This window comes from Phocoena sinus, chromosome 20 (genome assembly GCF_008692025.1).
Source record: "Phocoena sinus isolate mPhoSin1 chromosome 20, mPhoSin1.pri, whole genome shotgun sequence".
Classification (NCBI taxonomy): domain Eukaryota; kingdom Metazoa; phylum Chordata; class Mammalia; order Artiodactyla; family Phocoenidae; genus Phocoena; species Phocoena sinus.
The window spans coordinates 38,764,978-38,791,053 of record NC_045782.1 but is presented as its reverse complement, the minus strand read 5'-3'; the positions used below and the strand labels follow the sequence as shown (position 1 = coordinate 38,791,053).

Below are 26,076 nucleotides of genomic sequence, written 5' to 3'. Positions count from 1 at the left end.
TCCCTGCGGACAGGAACTGGGCTGAGGCTGCTTCAGGGCCCTGCGGTGTCTGGCAGGGGGGCCTCCAAGGTGATCATAAAGGTGGGTGGAGTTACTGAGCTGGATGAAGAACGGGGCTGGGGGCTGTGTGTGGAGCGGAGGGACCCGTTCCTCTGTTATCGAAACTCTCCACGTTGCGTGTGGGCGCCCTCCCTAGCAATCCGGTCATTCATCCATGTACTAGGACAGGACTGTTAAGCACAGGAGGATTCAGCCTCTGACACCCTCCTTGGAGATGCTCACAAGGGGGGAGGGATTCCATCCTGTCTCTGGGCGGCAGGTGCTAAAAGTCTCATGGGCGGGGCTTCCCTGGTGGCGCAGTGGTTGAGAGTCCGCCTGCCGATGCAGGGGACGCGGGTTCGTGCCCCGGTCCGGGAGGATCCCACGTGCCGCGGAGCGGCTGGGCCCGTGAGCCATGGCCGCTGAGTCTGCGCGTCCGGAGCCTGTGCTCCGCAACGGGAGAGGCCACAACAGTGAGAGGCCCGCGTATCGCAAAAAAAAAAAAAAAAATACCCACCTCCCTTAGGCTCAGATGCCTCACTACAGCATCACTTCAGTAAGTCTGTGTCGAATGCATGCTTTTGGGGTTGGAGGGTAGAGGGTTGTCCTGGTTGGGGGTGGGCGTGGGTGGATGGTTGGTGAGAGTACTGAGTCGGGGGTTCAGCTCCCAGATGGATCTCTGGCTTGAGCTCGGGATTCTGAAGGTGCCTTTTACAGTCCCGCTGCAGAACCCCTCCCAGCAGCTGTTCCCAGGAGCCTATTGTCACCTTGGGGCTTTGTATGGCCACAGCAGGGTGGGGCGGCTTTGTCTCAGGAGGCCTGGGAAGTTGCAGCTCAGAGCGCCTCATGTGGGGGACTGAGGGGGGGTCAGGGTGTGGGTGATCCCCAAGGGGCAGGTTCTGAGAGACTGTAATTCCCAGTGGGGCGTAGGAATCAGGTGAATGTACTTTGGGGGGGTTAATTTTGATCACAAGGAAGGGGCTCAGAATGTGATGGGGGGACTCTGAGTGAGGGATCACGGGGTGGGGGGCTGACGTCTCGGCGTGTACTCTCAGAAAAACTGTAATTCCTGGGGGGTGTCAAACTCTGGGTGATCTTAATGGGGGAGGGCCAGCATGTGAATTGCGGGGATGCCTAAGTGTACGTGTGATGGGGGTGAAGATCCGAACGAGTGTGCCAGCGGGGTGTGTGGCTGGGCATCGGAGTGGGCTGGTGTGGGGCAGCTCTCCGGAGGGCAGGAGCCTCTGGTCCCAGGGAGGGGAGAGTCGGAAGCAGAGCCGCCAGGAACTGACCAATGGGGAGAGCGCCCGTATTTGCACTCAGGAGCCTGCAAATTCCTGGGCCCTCAGAAATCCGCCCGACACCGTCCCCCCTCCCCCGCCCAACCCCGGGCATAAAAGGCGCCAGGTGAGGGCCTCGCCACTCCTCTTGCCGACTGCAGCCACTCCGACCGGTGTCGCCCGCGTCCTCCTTCGCCATGACTTCCTACAGCTATCGCCAGTCGTCGGCCACCTCTTCCTTCGGGGGTCTGGGCAGCGGCTCCACGCGCTTCGGGGCGGGAGGCGTCTTCCGCGCGCCCAGCATCCACGGGGGCTCGGGTGGCCGCGGCGTGTCGGTGTCCTCCGCCCGCTTCGTGTCCTCGTCCTCCTCCGGGGGCTACGGCGGCGGCTATGCGGGCGTCCTGGCCGGCTCCGACGGGCTGCTGGCGGGCAACGAGAAGCTCACCATGCAGAACCTCAACGACCGCCTGGCCTCCTACCTGGAGAAGGTGCGCGCCCTGGAGGAGGCCAACGGCGACTTGGAGGTGAAGATCCGCGACTGGTACCAGAAGCAGGGGCCCGGGCCCGCCCGCGACTACAGCCACTACTTCAAGACCATCGAGGCCCTGCGGGACCAGGTGGGAGGCGGCCCGGCCGCGGGAAGTGCACCTGCCGCGTATACCCAGCCCCGCGGGCCGGGTGAGGCCCGAGGCTGGGTCGGCGGGCGCCAGAGCCACCTCCCGGCCGGGGCGGGAGCGAGGGTTAGGATGGGGGAGGGCCCGCAGGGTGGGGCGGAGGGAAGCCGGCCGGTGAGGAGGGGCAGGACCACGGGGCAGGAAGTGGAGGCCTGGTGGGGGGGAGCGGGTTAATGTGGGGGACTGGAGGGCGGGAGGAAGAAGGCGCGCCGGTCGGCTAGGCCTGGGAAAGGGGGGAGGAAGGAGGGGGAAGAGATGGGGCGCGCTGTGGGCTGCCCTGAGGTCTGGACCTGAGTCGCTGTGCAACAGGGAAATGCAAGAGTTTGGCCAGGGAGGAATCTGGTTCTCGCCGGGCCAGACCTGCCTTCTGCTGCCCCCGGTGTGAGGCCCTCTGCATTCCTTGTCTCCCGCCGGGCGGGTCTGGTTTCCATCACGCTGAGGCTGAAGCCCCTCCCCCGCCCAGGGGGCCACTGGGGACTTAGAGGAGCTCTAGGAAGAATGGGCGAGGCTAACTCTGGCCCCTGGGCAAGGAGGGACATATGCTGTGGCCCCCGGACTGGGTAAAGGAGAGACGAATGCTGAGCCAGTGAAGACCTCTGTGGAGAGGCCCCGTGCCGTGTGGGTGGAGACCCCAAGTCCCAGCTACAGCCTCTTGCTGGGAGGCCCTCAGGGTCCTTCAGAGTGGGGCTTGGTCTCTGCCCACAGGGAACAGCTCAGAGCTGGGATCTCGGTCCCGAAGAAATGTTTCAGAAGCCAGTGGGACATTTAACAGCCTCCCACGTTGGGTCTCCAAACGCACAGTCCCCGCAGCGTAGGCCAGGGCCCACCCTGTGCCTGGCGTGGTGCTGGGTGCCAGGGGCCTAGACCAGACCCGTAGATGAGGGAGAGCTAGAGATGTAAACAATGAGCATAGTGCTCTCAAACTTTATAAACTGTGACCTACACAAGGGAATACACTTTGCCTCAAAGAGGAGGCGCAAAGTGTCAGCACATAATAGATGCTTGACAGAGCGCTTTCCCTTCCCGGAAGGCAGAAGGTGCTTTGAGTGGGGGTCAGACCACAGGTCAGACCACAGCCCGCCCCTGTGCTCCCCGCATCTGGTTTGCGGATCACTAGAAGTTGCCTCCCTACGAGCATTTAGAGTTTTCCTGGGTGCAGGTCGTGGAGACTTTTCCCCCCAGGCTTACCTCCCTGCCCTTCCCGTTTCCCCCTGGCTCAGCCTCCCTGGCGGTAGTTTCTCCCGCTCCAGCTCCTGGGCCTGGACCCATTCCAAGGCCTCCCAGAGAGCAGGCTGATGGGCAGCCTGGGGTGGCCGAGGCTTTGGTCTCCAGGCGGTGGAGGCACACAGGCACGCATACTCCTTTGCTCTTCTTTCTCCTCTGGGAAGAAAGTGGGTGGACAGTGCCCATGTGCGAACCGGTGCCAACCTCCTGCCTTCCGCCTTCCAGATCCTTGGTGCCACCATTGAGAATTCCAAGATGGTCCTACACATCGACAATGCCCGTTTGGCCGCAGATGACTTTCGAACCAAGTGAGTGGCTGTGCCTTGGGGGCTGCAGAAGCCAGGGCAGGGGAGGGGAGCAATCTCAGGCACTTATGGGGCTCAGTGCCGTGGGAGGAATGGCACTTATGGGGCTCAGTGCCGTGGGGGGAATGGACTCTGCTCTCACCCACCCCAGCTGGTCTGAAGCACACCCCATCCCCCATGGGCTCCTGAACCCAGGGGAGGTAGGGAAGTCTTCAGAGGTACAGAGGAAATGCTGGCCTGACAGCAACTATTTCCTCCAAAAGGTTTGAGACGGAGCAGGCCCTGCGTGTGAGCGTGGAGGCCGACATCAACGGCCTACGCAGGGTGCTGGACGAGCTGACCCTGGCCAGGACCGACCTGGAGATGCAGATCGAGAACCTCAAGGAGGAGCTGGCCTACCTGAAGAAGAACCACGAGGAGGTGGGTTTCAAGCTGGGCTTCCCATCCGTCCCCGCCCAGCTTCCCAGAGCTGAGGACACTTTTCTTTGTCCTGTATCCTCTGACCGTGGCCACAGCTGCTGCACCCTTGACCTGGCCCTGAGTGTATCGTGTAGCTCCCAAGGGTTCCAGCAGGGGATGGTGGTGACCCCATCTGTACCCCAGTGCTGGCTCCTAGGTCTGTACCTGAAAACCAGACCCCTATGGCCTGGGGGATGGGGGAGTGACCTGGCTCAGGCCCAGCAGGCTCTGGGCCCTGACGTGCCCATCTCTGCTGTATCTTTCTAGGAAATCAGTGTCCTGAAGGGCCAGGTGGGTGGTCAGGTCAGCGTGGAGGTGGACTCTGCTCCGGGCATCGACCTACCCAAGGTCCTGAGTGACATGAGAAGCCAATATGAGGTCATGGCTGAGAAGAACCGGAAGGATGCTGAGGCCTGGTTCACCAGCCAGGTATGGAGGGGGAGGCAGGTGCCCCTTGGGGAGGTGGCAAGGAGAGCGGGCTTAATGCTCCCAGGCAAGGGTCTGCCTCAGCGCGTACTCCCTCTGCCTCCTCTCACTGCAGACCGAGGAGCTGAACAGGGAGGTCGCTGGCCACACGGAACAGCTGCAGGTCAGCAAGACAGAGGTCACCGACCTGCGGCGTACCCTCCAGGGTCTGGAGATCGAGCTGCAGTCTCAGCTCAGCATGGTATGTGCCTTCTGCCCTGTGGGATGCACACGTGTCCTTGTGGCCTCGGGCAGCCTGGATGGTGGCTGGGCCCATGCCATCGCTGGGCACCAGGCTCTGCTGAGTCTCCTTCCCTCTCCCTGCCCTCAGAAAGCTGCCCTGGAAGACACGCTGGCCGAAACGGAGGCTCGCTTCGGAGCCCAGCTGGCGCAGATCCAGGCGCTGATCAGTGGTGTCGAAGCCCAGCTGAGCGATGTGCGTGCCGACACCGAGCGGCAGAACCAGGAGTACCAGCACCTAATGGACATCAAGTCCCGGCTGGAGCAGGAGATCGCCACCTACCGAAACCTGCTGGAGGGCCAGGACGCCTACTACAACAACCTGTCCACCCCGAAGGTCCTCTGAGTCTGGCAGCCTCCTGGCCTTCCTACCCTGCTGCAGAGGGATTCCCCTGGGTAGGGGCATGGGAGGGGAGGGACCCTTATCCCTGGCTCTCCTCCTGATCTTGCAATAAAACTTTATGGCCCAAGGGAGGAAGGACGTTGAGTTTGTTATTTCAGCCCATGGTGGGGGGGGGGGCAGGCCTTGGCACTGTTTAGGTTTTATTGTTTAAGTTTCATTTGGACCAGAGTCCACGCTTTCCCCGGAAAGGGGAGGGAGGGCGCTCACAAACTCCAGCTGTTACAGTAATTCCTTTGCAGAGGTCTTCATGTATCTCACCTGTTCCCTAAAACAAGGATGTTTAATAAGCATTGCTCCCATTTTACAGAGGGATAAACTAAGGCTCAGAGAGGCGAGGTGGGTTGTTGTATATATAACTGTTCTAACACATGGCAAAGGTGGGATTTGAAACTGGTTTTTGCTTCCAGATTTAGTTTTCTTTCCACTGAACTCACCCCAAGAGTTGGTGTGTGTTTGTGTATCTGTAATTAATGTTTACTGAGCACCTACTAAGTGCTATTTAATCAAACAACCCTGAAAGGTAGTATGAGTTGTATGCTATAGAGTAGGAAGCAGGCTCAGAGAGGTTAAGTAACTTGACCAAGGCCACATAGCAACTACATGGCAGAGCTAGGACCAGAATTACATTTCCTGATTCTTAACCCACAGTGCCACCCCTGCACCCCATCTCCTAGGATGACACTGCTTGTGCCATTTCCTCAGTACATTCCAGTCTTGCTCTGTGTGAAGGCCTAGGACTGGGATCCCCTGAGGCATTTCCTCCTGACAGGTTTTTCCACCTAACTTAAGAAGAAACGGGCTTTGGGGTCAGGGGGCGGGCACCAGCTCAGAACAGGGCTGGAGAGGGCGCCCTCGTTGGGGTGTGTGTGTGCATGCGCTGACACCTCCATCCATCCCCTGGCAGCCCTGCGTAAGCCCCTTACGCCCAGCAGCCCATACCTGGGCTCAGAGCCTGGAATAGGACCCAGCTGTGACCCAGACCTCCCACAGACCCCCAAACTGGCTTGCCTGGGGCCCGTCCCGGGCCCCCAAAGGAATGCAAGTCCCAGCTTCCTGGTACAACTCTGCCCTTGGGTTGGTATGGTCCTGTCCCTGTGGTTTACAGCTTAGCTGCCAAGAACGGAGGCCAATTAAAGGTAAATATGTCCCACTTCCCCCAGCAGAGAGGTTCAGGCTGAGTGGGTCTGTTCAGACCCCGTGGATCTGTCTGTGACAGCGGCTGACCCTGTGAGGGAGGGGGCTGAGTGAGGCGGAAGGTCTCTAGGGGGACAGATGGATGCTCTGCCACCTGTGCTCAGCGCTGCGCTAAGGAGGCTCAGGACCCCACCATACCTGGTGTTCACCCTGAAGGGGGTGCTTTTTTCGCCATTTTCCATGAAGCTTGGTAGGCTCGTTAGCTTACTCCAAATCACAGGCTGGTGACCCCCGAGCCCAGCTCTTCCCGCTTCCCCTGCCGCAGCCCTGGGCCAGGAGCCCCTTCTGCCACGTCCCCGGTTATTCCGCTCTGGCCGTCAGCACCTACAGACTCACTCTCCCACTTGACTTAGGAGGCCTTGGAGCTGGAGGCCAGAGGCCTGGCTGCACCCCCAGTCCCAGGCTGGGAGTGCCCAGATATTTGTCCCCTGTTCGTGAAAGCCTCTGTTGTCACAGCTGAAACCCTCCCCTGTGCCCCAGAGGCACCTGGAATGTGGCTGTGAGGCGGGGTCTGGGCCCCATACAGGTGGGGCTGGTGATTGGGTCTCAGGTCTGGGTGTTAGGAATAAAGCTTTCCTTTGTGTGCAGGTGTGCGTGCGTGTGTGTGTGTGTGTGTGTGTGTGTGTGTGTGTGTGTGTGTGGACACTTTTCTGTCTCAGTCTGGGAGCTGAAACTAGGGGTACTATGTTGACAGAAGCAGCTGGGATAGAGGAAAGAGAGCGAGAGGAAGGGGGAGGGGATTTGGGGGGCAGCCCTGCTGGTCCTCTTGACCACTTCAGTTTGCAAGCATTTCCGGTCCGTCATCTTGTTCCATCCCCCGTGAGTCAGACTGGGCCAGAGTTATTTCCATTTTTCCAATTGGTAGACTGAGGCTCGGAGAGAGGAGGCTTGATTACTCAACGCCATGTAATTAATAAATGAGAAATGAGGAATTCTCCAGGTCCCAGGGTATGCCCTCTCTCTGACCCTGGCATTTCCCTGGGGAGCAGAGGAGATTCTAACATCTATGGAGGTCCCCACTCCCCCTCTGACACTGAATGCTCACTGTGGCCCTGTAGCTGGGGCCAGTGTTAATGGGGTCAGTGTTTTTTTTTTTAATTTTTTTATTGTGGTAAAATACACATAACATAAACATTACCATCTTACACATTTCTCGGTGCACAGTTCTGTGGCAGTCCTGTGCACTCACATAGTTGTGCAAGCATGTCGTGCAAGCATCACCCTCCATCCTCATAACTCTTTCTATCTTGTAAAACGGAAACTTTATCCCCATTAAACCATAACTCCTCATTCTCTCTCCCCACCCCTGGCAACCACCATTACACTTTCTGTCTCTATGATTTTGACTCTTCTTAGTATCTCATGTAAGCGGGAAAATGGCCCAATTTTAAGTCAGGAACCTGGCTCGGAGATGTTGAGTCACACCCAGAGGTGGAGTCCAGCTCAGGCTCTTTCCACTGGGCTGCATCGTCCCATCCCTAGGAGGGAAGGCCGGCTCTGGGACAGCCTGTCTGCCTGCAGTGGGCAAAGGACAGAAACTGGCACAGCATCCCGGGCGGGCTGCCTGGGGCAGGGCCCAGGTCTGCAGTCTGGGCTGGAGCCAAATGGAGCTTGATCTCCACCCTTGCCCAGCCATCACCTTCTGGCTAGTGAGTAGGCTCCGGCCACCCAGACCTTGAGCTCATAGGAACTGTTTGGACCGAAACCAGGGATTTGTGACTGGGGCAGCTGCTGCCTGGCCTGGGCCTGAGAGCGTAGGGAAAGCCCCCTTGAGGGGCTGCTGGAGGGGAGTCAGGGTGCAGAGAGAGGCTGGCTGGGGTTCAGCCCTCCCTCACCCCGGGGTGATGCCACATAATTTTTCCCGGGGTAATTGCTGGGGCCGTAATGTCTGCAGAGGCTTTAATGAGCTATGGCTGATCTGAGTTTGATTATTTTTCTTTCAGAGGAAAAGACAGTATCCTCCCACCCACGAGACAATACCTCACTGTCTGGGCCCAGCACTCAGAGGCTGGCTCGCTGTGATGCCGGGTGAGGAGAAGCCCACCCCCACGTACCAGGAATACTCCACTACCCCAGCTCAGGTGCAGGAATCTGGAGTCTGGGGAGGGGAACACCTTCTTTTCCTGTCTCCTGTTTGAGTGGGGGGGGGGGGACGGTCAGAGGACCCAGTGAGTCCCGGCGATGCCCCCTTACTAGCTGTGCCACTTATACAAATCACTTCCCTCTCTGAGCTGCAATTTCATTCCTTCTGAAACAGGGGCAGGGATCATCTTCTCAGCTGTGAGGAACAGAGGAGGCGTGGATGCAGAAGTGCACTATAAACTGTGAAGGATGCGGTGGAAGTAAGAATTTACTGTTATTATAGCAATAATAACAATGACCTGCATTGCCCAGTAGATGCTGGTTACGGAAGAATATGGCAGACTGTGACGGTCACTCACAGGGCAGATCTGATGCCCAAGGACAAAAAAAAAGTCCCCGCAGGTGATGCTACGTGGGAGTCCTAAGTATTGGACATGCACCCCAGTATCCGGTGCCTCAGAAGACGGGGAGCAAGGAGGAGGCAGGATGGGGGCTCTTGGGCCTCAGGGCTTCCCCGTAAGTGGGAGCTGAGAGTGCCCGTTGCTACAAGGAAACTGAGACTTGAATGGTACTGTGTCCAACGTTTTCCAAGCAGTGATGGGTAGAGCCAGGCTTGAAGCCAGGTCCCAGGGAATCCAGAGCTCCGTCAGCTTCACGGTGCTGCAGCTGTGGTCCAGGAGTCCTCCTCCTGACCGTCCAGCCTGGTCTTGCTCACTTCCCCGCCCCTGGCTCTCTCTAAACCCCGTAGCCAAAGCCAGAGGGCCAGGCCACACCTCCGGTGGCACTGCCCACAGGTATCAGGTATCCCCGGAACACGGGCCCCTGAGCCGGCGGAGAAGAGGGCTCTCCTGAGTGTTGGACTCCCCTCTCTGGCCTCAGCATCCTGCTCTCTGAAGCGGTGCCTCGACCTTCAAGATCTCCGAGGTGTCTTCCAGCCTGCCCTGCGGGCCTCTCTATCCCCCCACCCCTCACGGTGCTCGGGCACATACAGCTTTCTGGATCGGATCCCTCCTCAGCTTCGCGGTGCTTGATGGGACAAACAGGGTTAATCTAGCGCCGTTGTGCAGCGACTTGTCTCTCCCTGGAGAAAGCAGGGGCTTTCTGGAACTTGCTCCCGTCTTATCTGCAGAGGTTTGCCCCAACTTGTCCCAGGAGCAAGCAAAGGTTCAGTGACATGTAGTTGGCAGGCGGTGGGATTATCAATCAGCCCCTTGTCAGCCCTGAGCCCGCTGGCTTTTGTGAGAATGCCAGTGCCATGGGGCTGAGGGCCGGGGTGGGGGGTGGGGGAGCTGGAGAAGAAGGAGGGGGACTGGGGGTGGGGGAGGAGAGGAGGAGAGGGGTCCATTTGGAGCATCAGGGAAGTGACAGATGCTGGCCCCTCTGGTCACCTCAGCTGGAACTTGACTCAGGTTCCCTCTCCTGTCCTCAGCCTATCCCTGTGGGCCCTGCATTCCTCTGTGTACCTCTGCCCGCCAATGCCCAGAGCCTGCAGGCTCGCACATGGGGTCTGTGAGAGGGACCGCACAGGGCAGCGATGAAAAGTGGATTCTCGAACTGAGAGCAGGGAGCCGGCCACCTGCGGGCAGCAGAGAAGTCCAGTGGAACGTGGAGTTGGCCTGAGCCTCTAAGAGTGCAGGCGGAGGCCTGGCAGACGTGATGCCAGTTTGCTTCTTTCGGTTTTCTCCTGGAGAGTAGAGATGAACCTGTAATCCAAGTGTTAAAACCATGGCCCGGGGCAAAACACCATTCATTCTGAATCATCTCTTTTGTTGCATTAAAAAAATAGAAAGAAAAGAAAAACCCCAAACCAGCCACGTGGAGGTGTGCAGGTGGCTGTGTTTGTCAGGAAGACAGAAGGAGTTGGCTTCCCTTTGGGGGAGGAGACATGGCCCCACAACACCCTGGGAGGGGTATATAAGGAGCCTGGGGCTGGGGGTGACAGGCGCAGACCTCGGGTTTCAGCCCAGCTCACGCCTCCTGCCAGCTTTGCTTGTGCTGCTGAGAGCTCAGGGCTGCTGCCTGGCCATGAGCACCACATTTCTGCAGACTTCTTCCTCCACCTTTGGGGGTGGCTCGACCTGGGGGGGTTCCCTCATGGCTGGGGGAGGAGGCTTTGGTGGGGGGAGTCTCTATGGAGGAGGTGGGAGCCGCAGTATCTCAGCTTCTTCTGCCAGGTTTGTCTCCTCGGGGTCAGCAGGGGGCTATGGGGGCGGCTTCAGTGGAGGGGCTGGTAGTGGTTTAGGTGGAGGCTTTGGTGGTGACTTCGGCGGTGGCGGCCTCCTCTCTGGCAACGAGAAGCTCACCATGCAGAATCTCAACGACCGCCTGGCCTCCTACCTGGAGAAGGTGCGCGCCCTGGAGGAGGCCAACGCTGACCTGGAGGTGAAGATCCGCGACTGGTACCAGAAACAGAGCCCAACCAGCCCGGAGCACGACTACAGCCCCTACTTCAAGACCATCGAAGAACTCCGAGACAAGGTGAGTCCTCGGGCGTCAGGGAGAGGGGAGCGGGTGGCTGGTGCCAGCCGCCTGGGGGAAATCCTTGCCTTCCCAGGTAATGATGTGTAACCTCGGCAAACTTGGCGCATGGGGAATGAGTTCCAGGTGTGGATGCCCGCAAACATCTGCTCGACCTGGCAGTGCTGGGGATCCTGGCACGCTGGTCTCGACCAGTAGGGGCCGAGGTGAGAGCAGTGTTCACACCCTGCAGGGCTCTGCCTAGAGCGTTCCTTTGGGTTTTTTGCAAGAACGGAGGTGTAGAGATGAACCTCTGGTTCTAGGAGTCCAGAACACCAGCACTGCCTGCCTCACCCTTCGAATGTCTTGGGTGGCAAAAGCACTGTTGGACCTTAGGAGACCTGGAACTGGGTATGGGCTCCCCCAGCCACTCACTCACCCTTCACTCACCTGCGCCAGTTTCTGCAGCTGCCCCCCAGTTTCCCCCTGACTGGAATGTTCTGTAGATGCATGGCTGTGTTAAGGTGTGCCGGAGGCCGGCGACCGTGAGTTGTCTACAGGGGAGGCTGGTGGAGTACCCCCAAGAGGGCACCCTCTCCAGGCCAGGCACTTTCCACAGGGGGTTCTCTGCAACCCTGGCTCCTTGGTCTTTCACGTTCTGGAGACGAGGAGGGTGGCTTGGGGCAGACCAAGAGGTGGCCTGGACTCTGCCCCGGGGCCCTACAGGCTTCCGTTGCTGGTGTCAGAGGGGAGATGTTTAGTGAGGGGTCCCGCCTGGGGTGCAGGGCAGGGAGAGCAGCAGGGAAGAGGGAGGGGTCCTCTAGACACCAGCTCCCTGTATCTTGCAGATCCTGGCGGCCACCGTCGACAACTCCCGGGTTAGCCTGGAGATTGACAACTCCAGGCTAGCTGCGGATGACTTCAGCCTCAAGTATGTTCCCTCTGCCCCCTCTCCCAACTCAAGTGGCCCAGACCCCTCACCCTTCCTCACTTGGGTTCCCTCTTCCTTTCCAGGTATGAGAACGAGCTGGCCCTGCGCCAGAGCATGGAGGCCGACATCAACGGCCTCCGCAGGGTGCTGGACGAGCTGACCCTGGCCAGAGCCGACCTGGAGCTGCAGACTGAGAGCCTGAACGAGGAGCTGGCCTACCTCCGGAAGAACCACGAGGAGGTGAGAGCCAGGCAGTGGCTGGGGCTGATGGGAGGCAGAGTGGGGCCTCTGGGGCCTCCTCATGGTTGGGGGAAGGGCTTCGTGGTTCAGATATGCACGCCCCCCAACACAGGGGTTCCCGTGGAGAGGAAGGGGCACTGTCGACCCAGACCCCTGGTCTCCTCTGATCCATAGCCAGGCCAGGTGGCCAGTGGGTACTGCTGTCCTGATTTGCTTCATGAACTGACACAAAGGCCCTACTGTCTTGAGGTCCTCCCTCGGGAGGACCTAGAGAGGAGGAGGGACCCTTAGTGCTGAGGGGCTCGTGCGATCAAAAGTCTTCACGTGCAGTGGGAAACAGGGGCCCGGGATGGGTACGGGGCTGAGCCAACGTCACGTGGTGAGTTAGGGATGGAGCCGGGATTGGCACGTGGGACCCCAGACTCAGCTCTGGCTTCCGCCCTCTGTCTCTGAATGGGCCCCACCCATCCTGCAGGAGATGAAGGAGTTCAGCAACCAGCTGGCCGGCCAGGTCAACGTGGAGATGGATGCAGCACCGGGCGTGGACCTGACCCGCGTGCTGGCGGAGATGAGCGAGCGGTACGAGGCCATGGCGGAGAAGAACCGCCGGGATGCCGAGGCCTGGTTCTTCAGCAAGGTTGGCCTGACCTGCCAGCCTCGCTCCAGCTCCCTGAGCTCCTGGGAGGCCCATGGAGCTCACCTGTCTTGTGCGTGACCTACAGACAGAGGAGCTGAATAAGGAGGTGGCCTCCAACACAGAGATGATCCAGACCAGCAAGACGGAGATCGTAGACCTGAGACGCACGGTGCAGGGGCTGGAGATGGAGCTGCAGTCCCAGCTCAGCAAGGTCTGGCTCCCACCCCACCCACCCCAGCCTCTCCCACCCTCCGTGGCTATGTAAGCCTTGGCGTTCCCGAGCTCCCTTTGGGGGCTGTTCCTTGCCATCCATTCAGCCTCTCTCCCCAGGCCCTCGGCGGCTTCCTGTCTAGCCTGATGTGATGTCTGTTGGTCTGCTGCCCCACCAGAAAGCCGGGCTGGAGAACACGCTGGCGGAGACCGAGTGCCGCTACGCCCTGCAGCTGCAGCAGATCCAGGGCTTCATCAGCAGCATCGAGGCCCAGCTGAGCGAGCTCCGCAGTGAGATGGAGTGCCAGAGCCAGGAGTACAAGATGCTGCTGGACATCAAGGCGCGGCTGCAGCAGGAGATCGCCACCTACCGCAGCCTGCTGGAGGGCCAGGACGCCAGGCAGGGGCTCGGGTGCAGGGGGCAGCGAGGGAGGGGCGGGTTGTGGTTGAGTGTGGAGAGTCATCTTAAGTGCAGCGTCTACAGTGAAAAGAGAACAGAACAAGGAGTAAGAGGTTCTGGACTCTGCGCTCTCGTTTTTGGCCGCTACCATGGGCAGGTCCTGTCACCTCTCTGGACCTGTGTACCTTCTGTAAATGATAGCAGTTGGGCTCGTGGTCTTGGATTTAATGCTGGTTCCATTTCCAGCATGAAATAGATGGAGTGTTATCATAGATCAGAATCTGTGTGCTTGGGGGTGGCCCTCAGGATGTCCCAGGCTTTAGAGAAGTCAGATGTGGGAGTGAGGGTGGTATGAGGGCTGGAGAGGACGGCTTAGCTGTCTCCCGGGGCCTCCTGTAGGCAGACCTGAGTTTTTGTCCGTCGCTTACATCTGCTGCCCCCTCTCTTTCAGGATGGCTGGCATTGGTACCAGAGAAGGTAAGAGGCTTCACTCTTCTTTTATTTTTTCTGGCCACAGTGGGCGGCATGCGGGATCTTAGTTCCCCAACCAGGGATTGAACCCGTGCCCCCTGCAGTGGAAGTGTGGAGACTTAACCACTGAACCGCCAGAGAAGTCCAAGAGACTTAACTCTTCCTGAGTTGAGGGGAGAGGGAAGCTATTGAAGCCACAATTCTTCTTGGAATGGGGAGGAAGGTGGAAGAGGCCAAGCATCCCAGTAGGGGGGACATGCCCATTCCAGTAGGTACCTCTTCCCCAGTGGGACCCCTCTATCAGCCCCGGTAGGATTGGGATTGAAGATTTACTGAGAACCTTCCAGGATGAGTAAGCTCTGTCCAGGGTATAGCCTCCCCCGGCTCCCCCTCCCCCGCCTCCCCCCCCACCTGCCCCACCTTCATGCACTTATGGTGAGATGCCCATGATTAATTTCTGTTTATGTACAGCTTAAAAGCCCTGACATTCTTGCTCACTGCACAGCATACCTGCCGCCGCTGCCGCCGCCAATCTCTGATGAGTGATTCAGCACCAGTCCTCCTGGCAACTCTGGGAGGATCGGCCGATGGCCATTATCAGGGGTGCTGTGCAGTTCTCCCAGAGCTCAGCCAAGGTCCTGGCCCCTTGGGAGGGAGGACAGGGAGAGTCTCCCACTCTAAAGCTTGTCTCTTCTTTCTACAGCCTCCCTGGGAGGTGGTGGCGGTGGCAAAGTCCTCATCAACGTTGAGGAGTCAGTGGATGGGAAGTTGGTTTCTTCCCGAAAGAGAGACATCTAAGTGCCCAGCGCAGGAGAGACACCCCCGTCATCCCCACCCTCCCCAGGCTGAGTGGACAGCTGGCCGGAGGGACCAGAAAAGCAAACTCGGGCTTCCCTGGTGGCACAGTGGTTAACAATCCACCTGCCAGTGCAGGGGACACGGGTTCGAGCCCTGGTCCAGGAAGATCCCACATGCCGTGGAGCAACTAAGCCCGTGAGCCACAACTACTGAGCCTGCGCCCTAGAGCCCACGAGCCACAACTACCGAAGCCCGCGCGCCTAGAGCCTGTGCTCCGCAACAAGAGAAGCCACTGCAATCAGAAGCCCTCGCACTGCAACCAAGAGCAGCCCCCCACTCGCCGCAACTAGAGAAAGCCCGCGAGCAGCAATGAAGACCCAACACAGCCAAATAATAATAATAATAATAAAGAAAGAAAAAAAAAAAAGAAAAGCAAACTCCAGGCACTGCCTTCAGAGGGTCCAGCTCAAGGGGTCCCTCATCTCCTAGTTGGGTGCTTCACATGCTTTCCCAGACCCCGCTTCAGCTTTCCCACCTCCCTTACAGCAGGGAGGTGCAAGAAGCAGCTGTATCGTGTAACCAGCTCATGGTTTGTACCATGTCCATGCAATAAAGAATTGCTTTTCCTTTTGCAAATATCTCTTGGGAGTATGTCCAGTTTTTCTTGTTGGTGGCCTCTGAGGAAGCCCAGGGCCCACACACTGCCATCTCCCCCTGACTTTGAACTCGTCCCTGCGCGGTCACTCTTTGGGTTACCTGGGGCGCCTGGGACAAATCAGGTGGCTCAGATGACTTGCTGTCTTGCTTACCCCATTTAGTGATCACAGAAGCAGGAGGCGGGGTTCCTTAGAGCAGTGTGTTGTACTTAGCACAGGGCTGGACACATGGGCTGATCACTTGCTGGATGGTTGACTGAATCGATGGCTCTGGTTCACCACTCTGTGGTTGGCACTGTGCTAGGCACACCCACCTATGGGTCTCATTTAACCAACTGCCGGTGGTCAGGATTTATTATTCCATCTTAGAGATGAAGGAACTTAGAGAAGCTTACAGATGAGGAGGTCAGGCTGATGACTTGCCCAGAGGCCTCGTGGATGGGTAGTAAGCAGCAGGGCTGGGGCTGGGCCCCACACCTGTATGACTCCAAGACCAGGGCTTGTTCTGGGACCCCAGGCCCTAGTTCTTCACAGCTCATTGACAGGACCTTCCTCCTTGCTTCTGGCCCTCACCATATGTACCCCTGAACCTCCCCTCTTTTCCAGCCAGGCACACCTGACCTCCAGAGCGGCTGAGCCAGTTCCCCTCTCTGCCCCCCTGCAAAGCTGGCCCCCATCCCCCCTGAAGCTGTCATCTCCCCACAAAGCACTGAAAGTGCCCAGAGGGAAAAACACCAGCTCCAGGAAGTCCTCCCTGATTTCTCCAAGCTTAAGTCCAAAGCAACACCAACCCCTACTTGCCCTTCTATGTCTAAATCCTGCTCCTGCTCTCCAGTCACCAGTCTCCACCTGAGGGCTCATTACAGCAGCGGTATCCACGCACACCTGATTTGTCGCTTCTGGTTTGGGGCTGTTTCCTTTGGGATTCGTAGCTCCTGATAGAGGGCAGGGAATGAGGAAGTGGAGAACTCTGGGTGCCATGGCTGGGCTGGGCTCGGGTGAGGATTGTGGGGAGAGGGAGAACCGGTTTCTTTGTTCTGCTGGGAAGAGCAGGTGGGAGGTGCCGCTGCTCTCCTTAGAATCAGATCATTTGGGAGGAGGGCCAGGCCCTCTGAGAGGGAGCCCGTAGGTCTCGCTGGGTACAACTCCTCACCCAGCAGCCGTGGCTGGAGAGAAGGTGGCATCTGTTCTTTCTGGGGGAGATTTAATCTAGAACGTGTCTCCTGAGTACACACTTTGAGGCCCGATTTCCCTGGGGCCGGAGGAAGGAAACGGAATTTATTAAGTGTCTGCACTCTGCCAGGCTCTGGGCAGGTCATTCAATGGATGGCATCTCATTTATTCTCCAGACAGCTTTTGAAGCTCTGGGGTCAGACTTCAGAAGCAGTTGTCAGAAGAGGAAACAGAGGGCCAGGGAAGCTCAGTCACTTGAATGAAGCCATAAACTAGGAAATAGTGAAACTGGGTTTGGGACGGTCTCTCTGATTCCAGACCTTCGCTTTTTCCCTGGATGCCATAAGGGTGACAGAAGCTGACAACACCTTCCTTAGAGGGTGTGATGGTCTGAAACCCATTTCTTAACCTCTAGGGGCAGCCTGTTCAAGTGTCACACAGCCATTACAGTCAGAAAGATTGTCGTCACAGGCCACCTTGGTCTCTCACGCTGTGGTTCAAGCCCAGAGCACCGGGTTCCTCGTCCCCAACATCCTGGGCTCAGCCAGGCTCCTTCTGGGAACTCTCCGACCCCACTGTGGCCAGGCTGCTGCCCGTGCCTCACCGACTTCCGGGCCTCTGTTGAGAGGTCTCAGGCCTTCTAAACAGCCACCGAAGTGTCTTCTTTGCTTGCAGAAATAACCACGTCTGCAAAGGTGCAGGGTGGCATGGGGGCTCAGCCCTCATCCAGTGAGCCTTCTCTCCGGGCCAGACCCTGAGCTGTGGGGGTGGGAAGGGGAGGCTGCTTCTATCTCCCCTGAGTTCCCATTCCTGCTCTGCTGGGATTCAGGGACAGGCTATCAGAGAAGCCCTTGGAACTTGCCAAGTCCCGTCCCCTGTCTGACCGTGGAGTGAGAAGCCCACACCTAGGGATAGCTCATGCCTGGCTGAGCCCTTAAATCATCTTCGGGGGCAGAGACAGCCCACTTCCTGCCCCTGGATGGAGGTGGGGCTGGGTTTCCAGCCAATCCGGGAAGCAGGCAGCAGGCCTCTCTCTTCCCCACAGAGAGGGCAGCTTTGGGACTAAGGATTAGGGCCCCGGGGTGTGTGCTGTGTTCAGGCTGGCTTTCCCAGAGCAGGCGTGGGGCATGCCCACCCCTCTCTCCCTGAGGCCTTTGGTCCCTGTTCTCCTCCGGGTCTCAGTTTCCACATCTTTAAATGGAGGTGTCTGACTGGACGAGCTGATCTCGAGGTTGTCTATGGGCTGCTCTGCGTCCTGGGACCTCAGAAGGGAGCCTGGCCTGTGAAAGCAGGGGCTGTGTCTGCTCCCTGCACTACTGAGTCCTCAGAGGGGTAGCTCAATAAATAGCTGTCGCACGAACGCATGAACTTTCTTCTCTTTTGCTCTTTCTTGCCTTAGACGTGGCTCTGGACATTTGCTCATGTCTTGGGTACGTGCCCACATGGGGGTCACCTGTCCCTCCGTGGGCAGCTGGTGACACGAGGGGAAATAAGGAGGTGGCAGCTTTTCCCATGAGATTTGCAGCTGGGGTGACCCCACTTAATACCATTCCTGCTAGATATTCCTTCTCACCTAAAGCCAGCAGACAGCATGTCTCTGAAACAGCTTCTTGGACGGTTAGCCAGAGCTCCCCTGTGCCAGGAGCAGTATTTGGAGGACAAAGCCCTTATCTTCAGGAAATGTAAGACTGAGTGGGGGAAATAAGACAGGAATGCCACCAAGTGTCACATGTCTGGTTGCTGTGGGTGCCGTGCTGGCTGCAGAAACCAGAGAGGGAGGCAAAGCAATGGGCTGGCACTGGATGGAGGAGGCCCAGAAGAATTCTCCGCCGGGTCATCTAACAACGAGAAGCTCGCATTTCCTCACTTGTAACAGGGAGGGAAGAGTAACCTTCCGCCTGCCGGGAGCTCCTGTGGGTCAGGTGCTTCTCAAATCCTAATTCCTCTAATGCCTATTTTACAGTTGCAGTCACCGAGGCACTGAAAGGTTGAGTAACTTTCCCAAGGTCACACAGCCAGTCTGTGGCAGAAGTAGGGTTGAAACAGGTCCACCTAATTCAAAGCCTTTGCTGGCGTTTCTGGGGAACCCTGGTGGTATAAAAGGGATTTTAGAAAGCTGATTATGTAGAAATGTGAAGCCCTGAGGCCTTGCGACTAGTCTGGAGAAGGCTCCTGGGGATTGCTGTGTCAAGCAGGCGTCTCTGAGGGTGGAGGGCTGACAGAGGGCCCGGGTCCACCATCTGGGGTGGGTCTGCCTTTCACAAGAGACCCCTCCCCTGTGAGGGAGCCTTAGGACCCTTTGGGAGGTGGTCAGCCAGCCTGGGCTCCAGGCCCCCTTTGTCCAGGGAGAGAGGGAAGGAGGGAGGAGCCTGATCCAAGATTCAAGCAAGGAATGCTGGGTTAGGAGCTGGGGGACGAGGTCTAGGCCTCAACTTTGCAGATGAAAAATCTGGTGACTCTGGATAAATTTTTGAGAACTAGAGCCTCAGAGGGCTTTGCTGAAGGAAACTTAGAAGCCATTTCAACGTAAGGCCCACAATGAATCACCATATGTACCCCCATATGTACACCATGTGTACAACGAATCAGTGGTAGAGCTAGAGATCCATGCAAAACTCTTCCCTTCCCGCTGCCCTGGGCCTTGGCGTTCTGGGTCTCAGTTTTTCCCACGTGTGAAATGAAGGAGTTGGATGGGGAATTTCCTAGGATAATTTAGGCTTTGACATTTTGCATTGAGCCCCCGAGCTTTGGAGCTCACATCAGGCCAGACAGGCTGACCATCAGACCGACAGCTGCACAGGCCTAAACACTGTGGGATGCAGGCCCATCCACCAGCTGGGTCTTGGGTGACAGGAGGCCTGAGAATGGAGAGGACAAGAGAGAAGGCCCTCTGAATGGGACAGCGCTAACACTGGCCTGAAAGGGATTGACCAGGCAGTAGTTAAGGGCGCAGACCCTAGAGCCAGAGGTTTGAATCTTGGCTCTGACATACTCAAGTTTGGGCGATGTAGTTAACCTCTCTGGGCCTTCGTTTCCTCATCTGGAAAAAGGATACAATAACGATAGCAGAGTTGTTTCAAGGACCACTCTACATGCATGTAGAGTGTCTCACACAGTATTCACAAATGTTAGCTAGTGGTATTTTATTATCTTTTAACACATACGGAATGGAACCCTCAGAGATCAGACACCGAGTTTGCAGCAAGGCTCCAAGACACCATCTGGTGGGGTAGAGAGAGCCAGATGCCAGTTTATGGTGACCTTGGACGAGTGACTTATCTTCCCTGAACCTCAGCTGCCTCATCTATAAAATGGGGCGAATAAAACCCCTCTCCTGTTGTTGTGTGACAACCTGTTAAGCTCAGCTTCCTCTGCAGGGGTCACTCATAATGGGGCTTTCCCTCCCCTTCCTTGGAAACGTTATAGCAGAGGTGATTTTGCCAGAACGCAAAGAAGGAAGCGTTAGACGTGTGGGCAGTGCCTCGGCCCCAGCACTCTGTCCTGCCCCATTTGGACAAGGGCTGGGAGAGGAGAAATGGGGTCCACAGGATGGGTCTCTACCTAGCTCCCTTCAGTAGCACCGGCACGTGTCCCCCTGCCCCATGGGCCCTGGGGTTCACTTTGAGTCAGAGGAAGGCACTCCCATGCCAAGGCATCACATACCCTGCTTGGGACGGGTGCAGAGGGGCCGTGCCCTGACCCCGTGAGGGAGGCATGTCCTGGCCACCGTGGGGCTTTGGAGGATCTGTGGTTATTGTTCCTCTAAGAGGCGTTGGCTAAACTTGCTCTTCAGCCCCAGGAGGATTGTCATTCCAGGTCTGGCAGGTTCCATTAATTACCTTCTTGGAGGGCTCCTGCTTTGGGCTGAATCACACGTTTTCAGAGAGAGAGAGCTGAGCCATCAGTTTGGGCAGGAGGGCAGGGCAGGGTCAGGGGTCAGCCTGAGTCCCTGGCCTCCCCGTGGTCTTAGGGCACCGCAGCTCGGCCTGGCTCTCTCCCTGGCAGTGACACCCACTGGGGGAGACGCAGGCCCACTTCCCTACCCATAGAAAACAGAGGCCAAGAAAGCCCTGACTCCGAGCCCTCGTTTCTGGTCTTGCTGAATCAGCGAAGGGGCTTCCAGGACAACCTCAAGCCTGTGTCATCTCACTCCAGCTCCTGGCCTATCCCACCCAGCCCCTCAGGCTGCTGTGGGTGGGCAGCTCCCAGGAGGCCATTCACGGCAACCTTGGCCCCCTTGGTGAGTAGAGGCTTTGAGCCCGAGTCCAGTGTCCTGCACTCGCAGCCCCGGAACCTCTCCTTCTCTCCTGGGCTTCTGAGAGGCCAGCTCAAGGCCCGTTTCTTTTTTCTTTCAGCCTGAGTGGTGAGGCCTCCTCGGCTGGCTTCCTAAGCAGACCCTGAGTTTCAGTCACATCCCAGGCTCCTCGGCAGAGACCCTGGCCCCAGGCTCTGGGTCACATCGTCTGTGTGGCCTCTTGGTCAAACACTCACAAGCTGAGGCAGGTGTCATGTGGTTGGAGGGCTAGAAAGACTTCCTTTCTGGACGTGGCTTCCTTTCTGGCTCTGTGGCTGCTGTAATGGAGGAATTAAACCCATGGGCCAGGCTGACCTAGGGCTTTTTGACCTCGACACTACTGACCTTCTGGGCTGGAGAATTCTTTGGGGCAGGGGCTGTCCCGTGCAAAGTAGGGTATTTAGCCGCATCTCTGGTGTTTATCCTCCAGATCCCAGTAGCATCCCCCAGTTGTGACAACCAGAATGTCTCCAGACACTATCAAATGTCCCTTGGGGAGCAAAATAGCCCGTGGCTGAGAACATCCGAATTGATCTATGGTGACAGAGTTGGAATTATGGGTATGTTAGAGGCACGGGGTGTATGGGGGGCGATTGACTGGGAAGAGGTGCAATGAGCTTTATGGGGTGCTAGAAATGTTCTGGGTGGTGGTTACACAAGTAAACACATGCTTAAATTTTCATACGTGGGTGAAAATGCATTAAGCTGGATGCTTATGGTTTGTCCATTTTACCGTAGGAAAAAATGCCTAAAAAATTGAGCCTAGTGTAGACAGGACCAGACTTGGGTTTCAGTCCTGACTCTGCCCTTGAGGCTCAGTTTCCTCCTGTGTAAAATGGGGATAATAGGAGTACTCACCTTATTGGGCTGTTGCAAAGATTAAATGAGGCAGTCAATATAGATTTCTTAGCCCAGTGCCCGCATATGGTGAGGGATCTCAGGGTGTTAGCTATTATAACGTGCAGGCCACTTGCTTTTTCTATGCCTCAGTTTCCCCAGCTGAGGAGACTGTGTTGGACGGTCCCTAAGGTCCCTCGCCGCCATGACTTTACCTGATGGTCTTGGAGCCATTTTTTTCTCAGCCTAAAAGCCTTCAAGATCGTTGATTCTACAGGACCAAGCAAAGTTCGTCATTGTTGCTGGGAGCGCTGGAGTAGATGAGATGCTGAGAAAGACACAGAACATTCCAGTCAGACCTTTTAGAAACAGGAAGAAGGGAGGCAGCGGGCTGAAGTGACAACACGGGGCCACTTTGCAGCCACCCTTCCTCTGCAGAGACTCCCTGGCAGACTGGTGCAGCTCAGTCCCGGTTCTAACATTGGGTGGGGCCGATGGGAGTGAGTTCCCTAAGCGGAGAGGTGAGACAGAATTCAGTTTTCAAAGGGTAGTCTCAAGTAGAACACTGTTCCCTCTGAATCATCACTTTTGTTAAGGATTAAGAAAAAAAAAAATGCCCCCTCCCCCCATGGCACAACCCACCCTGGAGAACAGAGGTAATGAGCTTGTGGGAAACAGACGTGCAGTTGGCACCAGTCAGAGGGTGGGGAAGGGAGGAGAGAAGATGGGGCAACCGTCCAACCCCCTGGAAGGTGTATAAAAGGCATCCACTCTGGGGAAGAGCCACAGTCCTCGGCCAGGCCAAGCCAAGATCCTACCGCACCAGCGCTCTCTGCCCATCTCGCTCTCACCATGAGCTGTTTCCTGCAGAATTCCTCCGCTAGCTATGGGGGTGGCTCCTGCAAGCTGGGAGGAGGTCGCAGTATCTCTAGCAGCTCAACCCGGATTTGCTCTGGGGGATCAGCTGGGGGCTTTGGGGGTGGCATAAGCTGCGGCTTTGGTGGAGGGGTTGGTAGTGGTTTGGGTGGAGGCTTTGGAGGTGGCCTTGGAGGTGGCAGCTTTGGTGGGTGTTTTGGTGGTGGCTTTGGTGACTTCGGTGGAGGATATGGTGGTGGCCTTGGCGTCAGCCTCAGTGGTGGCGATGGCGGCCTCCTCTCTGGCAACGAGAAGATCACCATGCAGAACCTCAACAGCCGCCTGGCCTCCTACCTGGAGAAGGTGCACACCCTGGAGGAGGCCAACGCTGACCTGGAGGTGAAGATCCGCGACTGGCATCTGAAGAAGAGCCCAACCAGCCCGGAGCGGGACTACAGCTCCTACTTCAAGACCATCGAGGACCTCCGGGACAAGGTGAGTCCTTGCAGGTCGAGGAGGGTTCCTCTGAGCAGGGCAGAGACACAATGGCCAGGAAAAGCAGGGTCCCCAGGGACCAGAAGATGCAGTGTGGACAGAATTCTTACCCTTTCTATGGGGGAAATTCTAGTCTTTTACTGCATCTCTTTTCCTGATGGGTTTTCTCAGGCTATGCGTTCTCTCCCATTATTCATTTTTACTGTTCTTACTCATGCCAACATTTTTTACTGCTTTCCAGTTATGTTATTACTGACTTGATCTCTATAATCCTAACCCACTGGGTCATTTGGAAGCTGTGCTGGGTTATTTGGAAGTTTTCAAAGCCACTAAGAATGGCTAAAACCAACAGAGAAAGGAGTGCATGTTCATTCATTGGTTTGGGAACACTATTTTCTAGGGGCCTCCTTTAAACTGGCATTCTCAATTGGCAGCGACCAGGTAGGGGAGATGCAGGCAGAGGCTTAGGCAGTGCTAAGCTGAGATTCTCTCCGTTAAGGCCTGTCCATCACGTTGTGATGTCAGCTTGTTGGAACAGAAATCCATCTGCCTGGGCTGAGTCCCAGCTATGTGGGGTGGATTCTAAATGCTTTGGTTTAAATGTCTAACAAAAGTTTAGAAGAGAAATTCAAATGGATGGGAATATTTGTTGGAATTCCACCCTGCTCAGAGGGGAGGCCAGCTCCGGTGATGTTATTATGAAGTGTGGGGGGCCAGGCTGATTCTGTCCTGATCTTAAGGAGAAGAAAGGCCCTCAAGACAGCGGCCACGAGAGGTTGCCAGTCTGACGCTGCAGAGATGTGACTAACCACAGATGTTCTTGGTGGGGGTCGTTCCCCTGAAATGTACATCCCGATCTTTCCCACCATGACCAGACATAGAATGATGGAGTGACAGGACAAACCAAGGGGACCCGTTGTCCTGTCTCTCACTTTACAAAAGAGGAACTGAGGCCCAGAGAGAAGTGCCCTGTCCCAGCTCGCAGGGGCAGAGAAGAGGCAGAGTCTGATGGCCACCCGTCCTGCCCGTGTTTTTTCAGTCCTGCTCCCCAAGCTTGTGGGCCCTCCAGCGGTTGGTTACCTTCTGTATTTTGCAGATCTTGGCGGCCACCATTGACAACAACCGGATCATTCTGGAGATTGACAACTCCAGGCTGGCTGCCGACGACTTCAGGCTCAAGTGAGTTTATTTCCCTCATTCCCCTTTCCCAGCAGTTATAGTTTTAGACAAATTCTCCTCTGAACAATGTAACCAGAGCATCCCAGGAGTGAAGGTCTTGCGGAAGTAGCAGAGTCCAATGCAGGGGTAGTGGAGTGTCTAATACCATTTCTTCCTTCCTTCCTTCCTCCCTCCCTCCCTGCCTTCCTTCCTTCCTTTTTTTATTGGAGCAGAGAAAAGTTTATTGCAGGGCTAAGTAAAGAGAATGAGTGACTTGTGCTCAAAAACCCAAACTCCTAATACCATTCCTATGTGTTTTTTTTCTTTTTTTCGCGGTACACGGGCCTCTCACTGCTGTGGCGTCTCCCGTTGCGGAGAACAGGCTCCGGACGTGCAGGCTCAGCGGCCATGGCTCACGGGTCCAGCCGCTCCGCGGCATGTGGGATCTTCCCGGACCGGGGCACAAACCCGTGTCCCATGCATCGGCAGGCGGACTCTCAACCACTGCGCCACCAGGGAAGCCCTCTATGTTGTTTTTTCAATTTAAAAATCCTTTAGGTATGAGAACGAGCTGGCCCTGCGCCAGAGCGTGGAGGCCGACATCAACGGCCTACGCAGGGTGCTGGACGAACTGACCCTGATGAAGACCGACCTGGAGATGCAGATCGAGAGCCTGAACGAGGAGCTGGCCTACCTGAAGAAGAACCACGAGGAGGTGAGAGGTGGGCTGTGCTTGCCATGGCTGAATCACCTTCAGTGATGACGGGGAGCCCTCTGCCACAGCCAGGCTCAGCCCTCCACTGTGGGACCTGGAAGCACTTTCCAGAACATTCCAGTAGCATTCAGAGCCGAGGCGGGCCAGGCTGAGGAGCTTCATGCATCTTCCTTTTCCATCCCTACAGCAGATGAAGGAGCTCAGAAACCAGGTGATCGGCCAGGTCAATGTGGAGATGGACGCCACCCCAGGCAATGACCTAAGCCGCGTGCTGGCGGAGATGAGGGAGCAGTACGAGGCCATGGCGGAGAAGAACCGCCGGGATGCCGAGGAATGGTTCAACAGCAAGGTACCTGGCCCTCTAACCTCGCTGAGCCACGGGGTGCTCGGGCCCTCCAGCTGGGCTCTTCCGTCACCTTGGTCCTGCTTGAATTCCAGAGTGAAGAGCTGACCAAGGAGGTGTCTTCCAGCACTGCCATTATCCAGACCAGTAAGACGGAGATCACGGAGCTCAGGCGTACGCTCCAGGGTCTGGAGATTGAGCTGCAGTCCCAGCTGAGCATGGTACACCTGCTGCCCCTGCCCAGCGGCTGCCCCCTCTAGGCCCCTCCCCCTGGCCCGGCTCCCCTCTGACCTTCTCCTCTGCTGCCCCACCAGAAAGCCGGGCTGGAGAACACGCTGGCGGAGACCGAGTGCCGCTACGCCCTGCAGCTGCAGCAGATCCAGGGCTTCATCAGCAGCATCGAGGCCCAGCTGAGCGAGCTCCGCAGTGAGATGGAGTGCCAGAACCAGGAGTACAAGATGCTGCTGGATATCAAGGCACGGCTGGAGCAGGAGATCGCCACCTACCGCAGCCTGCTGGAGGGCCAGGACACCAAGTAGGTCATGTGGGAAATTGACTGCAGGACCCTGGGCTGTCAGGCCCTTGTGTCTGGGAGGAAAGGACACCTGTCTGAGCTTCAACAGCCTGGACCAGGATCCAGGACCAGCGCTTCCTTCTTGTCTTCTGGCATCAGACCGTAGGGGCATCTCCGTTAACTTTTTAATTCGGGCCTCCAGGTTAGACTGGCAGGACTAGGGACTATGGAGAAGATATCTCATATTGGAAAAGTATTAGCTTGGATTCGGGGCAGCCCAGCAGAGCTGTTAGAATAGAGATTTAACTTCAGACTATCTGCAGGGGTCAGGCCATCCTTGTGGGATCAAGGGAGGGGTAAGGGGTCGAGTGCAGCACAGGGAGGACAAAACACCCAGCGAATGCCTAATAATATCTCCTCCTGAGGCTTCACAGACAGACAGCACGGGCCTGGGAGTCGCCTGATGCTGCTGCTCTGTGGGCTGGGGGCACAGCTGGGAAAAGAGCCCAACTCAGGGGCTCAAAGTC

General features: G+C 57.0%; 3 protein-coding genes across 3 annotated transcripts; all 3 read left to right on the top strand.

Moving 5' to 3' along the window:
• Window positions 1–1,447: 1,447 nt before the first annotated feature.
• On the top strand, window positions 1,448–5,165 carry LOC116745647 (keratin, type I cytoskeletal 19). Its single transcript, XM_032616556.1, has 6 exons — window positions 1,448–1,936; window positions 3,443–3,525; window positions 3,786–3,942; window positions 4,249–4,410; window positions 4,523–4,648; window positions 4,778–5,165. Exons 1-6 carry the CDS (start codon window positions 1,517–1,519, stop codon window positions 5,030–5,032), a joined length of 1,203 nt encoding a protein of 400 aa, XP_032472447.1. The 5' UTR covers window positions 1,448–1,516; the 3' UTR covers window positions 5,033–5,165.
• A 5,225-nt stretch (window positions 5,166–10,390) lies between these two features.
• LOC116745648 (keratin, type I cytoskeletal 15) lies at window positions 10,391–14,509 on the top strand. Its single transcript, XM_032616557.1, has 8 exons — window positions 10,391–10,843; window positions 11,671–11,753; window positions 11,837–11,993; window positions 12,469–12,630; window positions 12,716–12,841; window positions 13,020–13,240; window positions 13,692–13,717; window positions 14,415–14,509. Exons 1-8 carry the CDS (start codon window positions 10,391–10,393, stop codon window positions 14,507–14,509), a joined length of 1,323 nt encoding a protein of 440 aa, XP_032472448.1.
• Window positions 14,510–22,321: 7,812 nt separating this feature from the next.
• On the top strand, window positions 22,322–25,574 carry LOC116745566 (keratin, type I cytoskeletal 13-like). The gene is made up of 6 exons (XM_032616389.1): window positions 22,322–22,819; window positions 23,916–23,998; window positions 24,536–24,692; window positions 24,880–25,041; window positions 25,131–25,256; window positions 25,350–25,574. Exons 1-6 carry the CDS (start codon window positions 22,322–22,324, stop codon window positions 25,572–25,574), a joined length of 1,251 nt encoding a protein of 416 aa, XP_032472280.1.
• Window positions 25,575–26,076: the final 502 nt, after the last annotated feature.

What these genes read in the sequence shown, in the direction of transcription:
- LOC116745647 (XM_032616556.1), top strand. Translation starts at nt 1,517, where the DNA reads ATGACTTCCTACAGCTATCGCCAGTCGTCGGCCACCTCTTCCTTCGGG. An exon ending in TGAAGAAGAACCACGAGGAG is followed by an intron (nt 3,943 to 4,248) that starts GTGGGTTTCAAG and finishes GTATCTTTCTAG; the next exon opens with GAAATCAGTGTCCTGAAGGG. An exon ending in TGCAGTCTCAGCTCAGCATG is followed by an intron (nt 4,649 to 4,777) that starts GTATGTGCCTTC and finishes CCCTGCCCTCAG; the next exon opens with AAAGCTGCCCTGGAAGACAC.
- LOC116745648 (XM_032616557.1), top strand. Translation starts at nt 10,391, where the DNA reads ATGAGCACCACATTTCTGCAGACTTCTTCCTCCACCTTTGGGGGTGGC. An exon ending in GCGGATGACTTCAGCCTCAA is followed by an intron (nt 11,754 to 11,836) that starts GTATGTTCCCTC and finishes CTTCCTTTCCAG; the next exon opens with GTATGAGAACGAGCTGGCCC. An exon ending in CTGGAGGGCCAGGACGCCAG is followed by an intron (nt 13,241 to 13,691) that starts GCAGGGGCTCGG and finishes CCTCTCTTTCAG; the next exon opens with GATGGCTGGCATTGGTACCA.
- LOC116745566 (XM_032616389.1), top strand. Translation starts at nt 22,322, where the DNA reads ATGAGCTGTTTCCTGCAGAATTCCTCCGCTAGCTATGGGGGTGGCTCC. An exon ending in GCCGACGACTTCAGGCTCAA is followed by an intron (nt 23,999 to 24,535) that starts GTGAGTTTATTT and finishes AAAATCCTTTAG; the next exon opens with GTATGAGAACGAGCTGGCCC. An exon ending in AGGAATGGTTCAACAGCAAG is followed by an intron (nt 25,042 to 25,130) that starts GTACCTGGCCCT and finishes CTTGAATTCCAG; the next exon opens with AGTGAAGAGCTGACCAAGGA.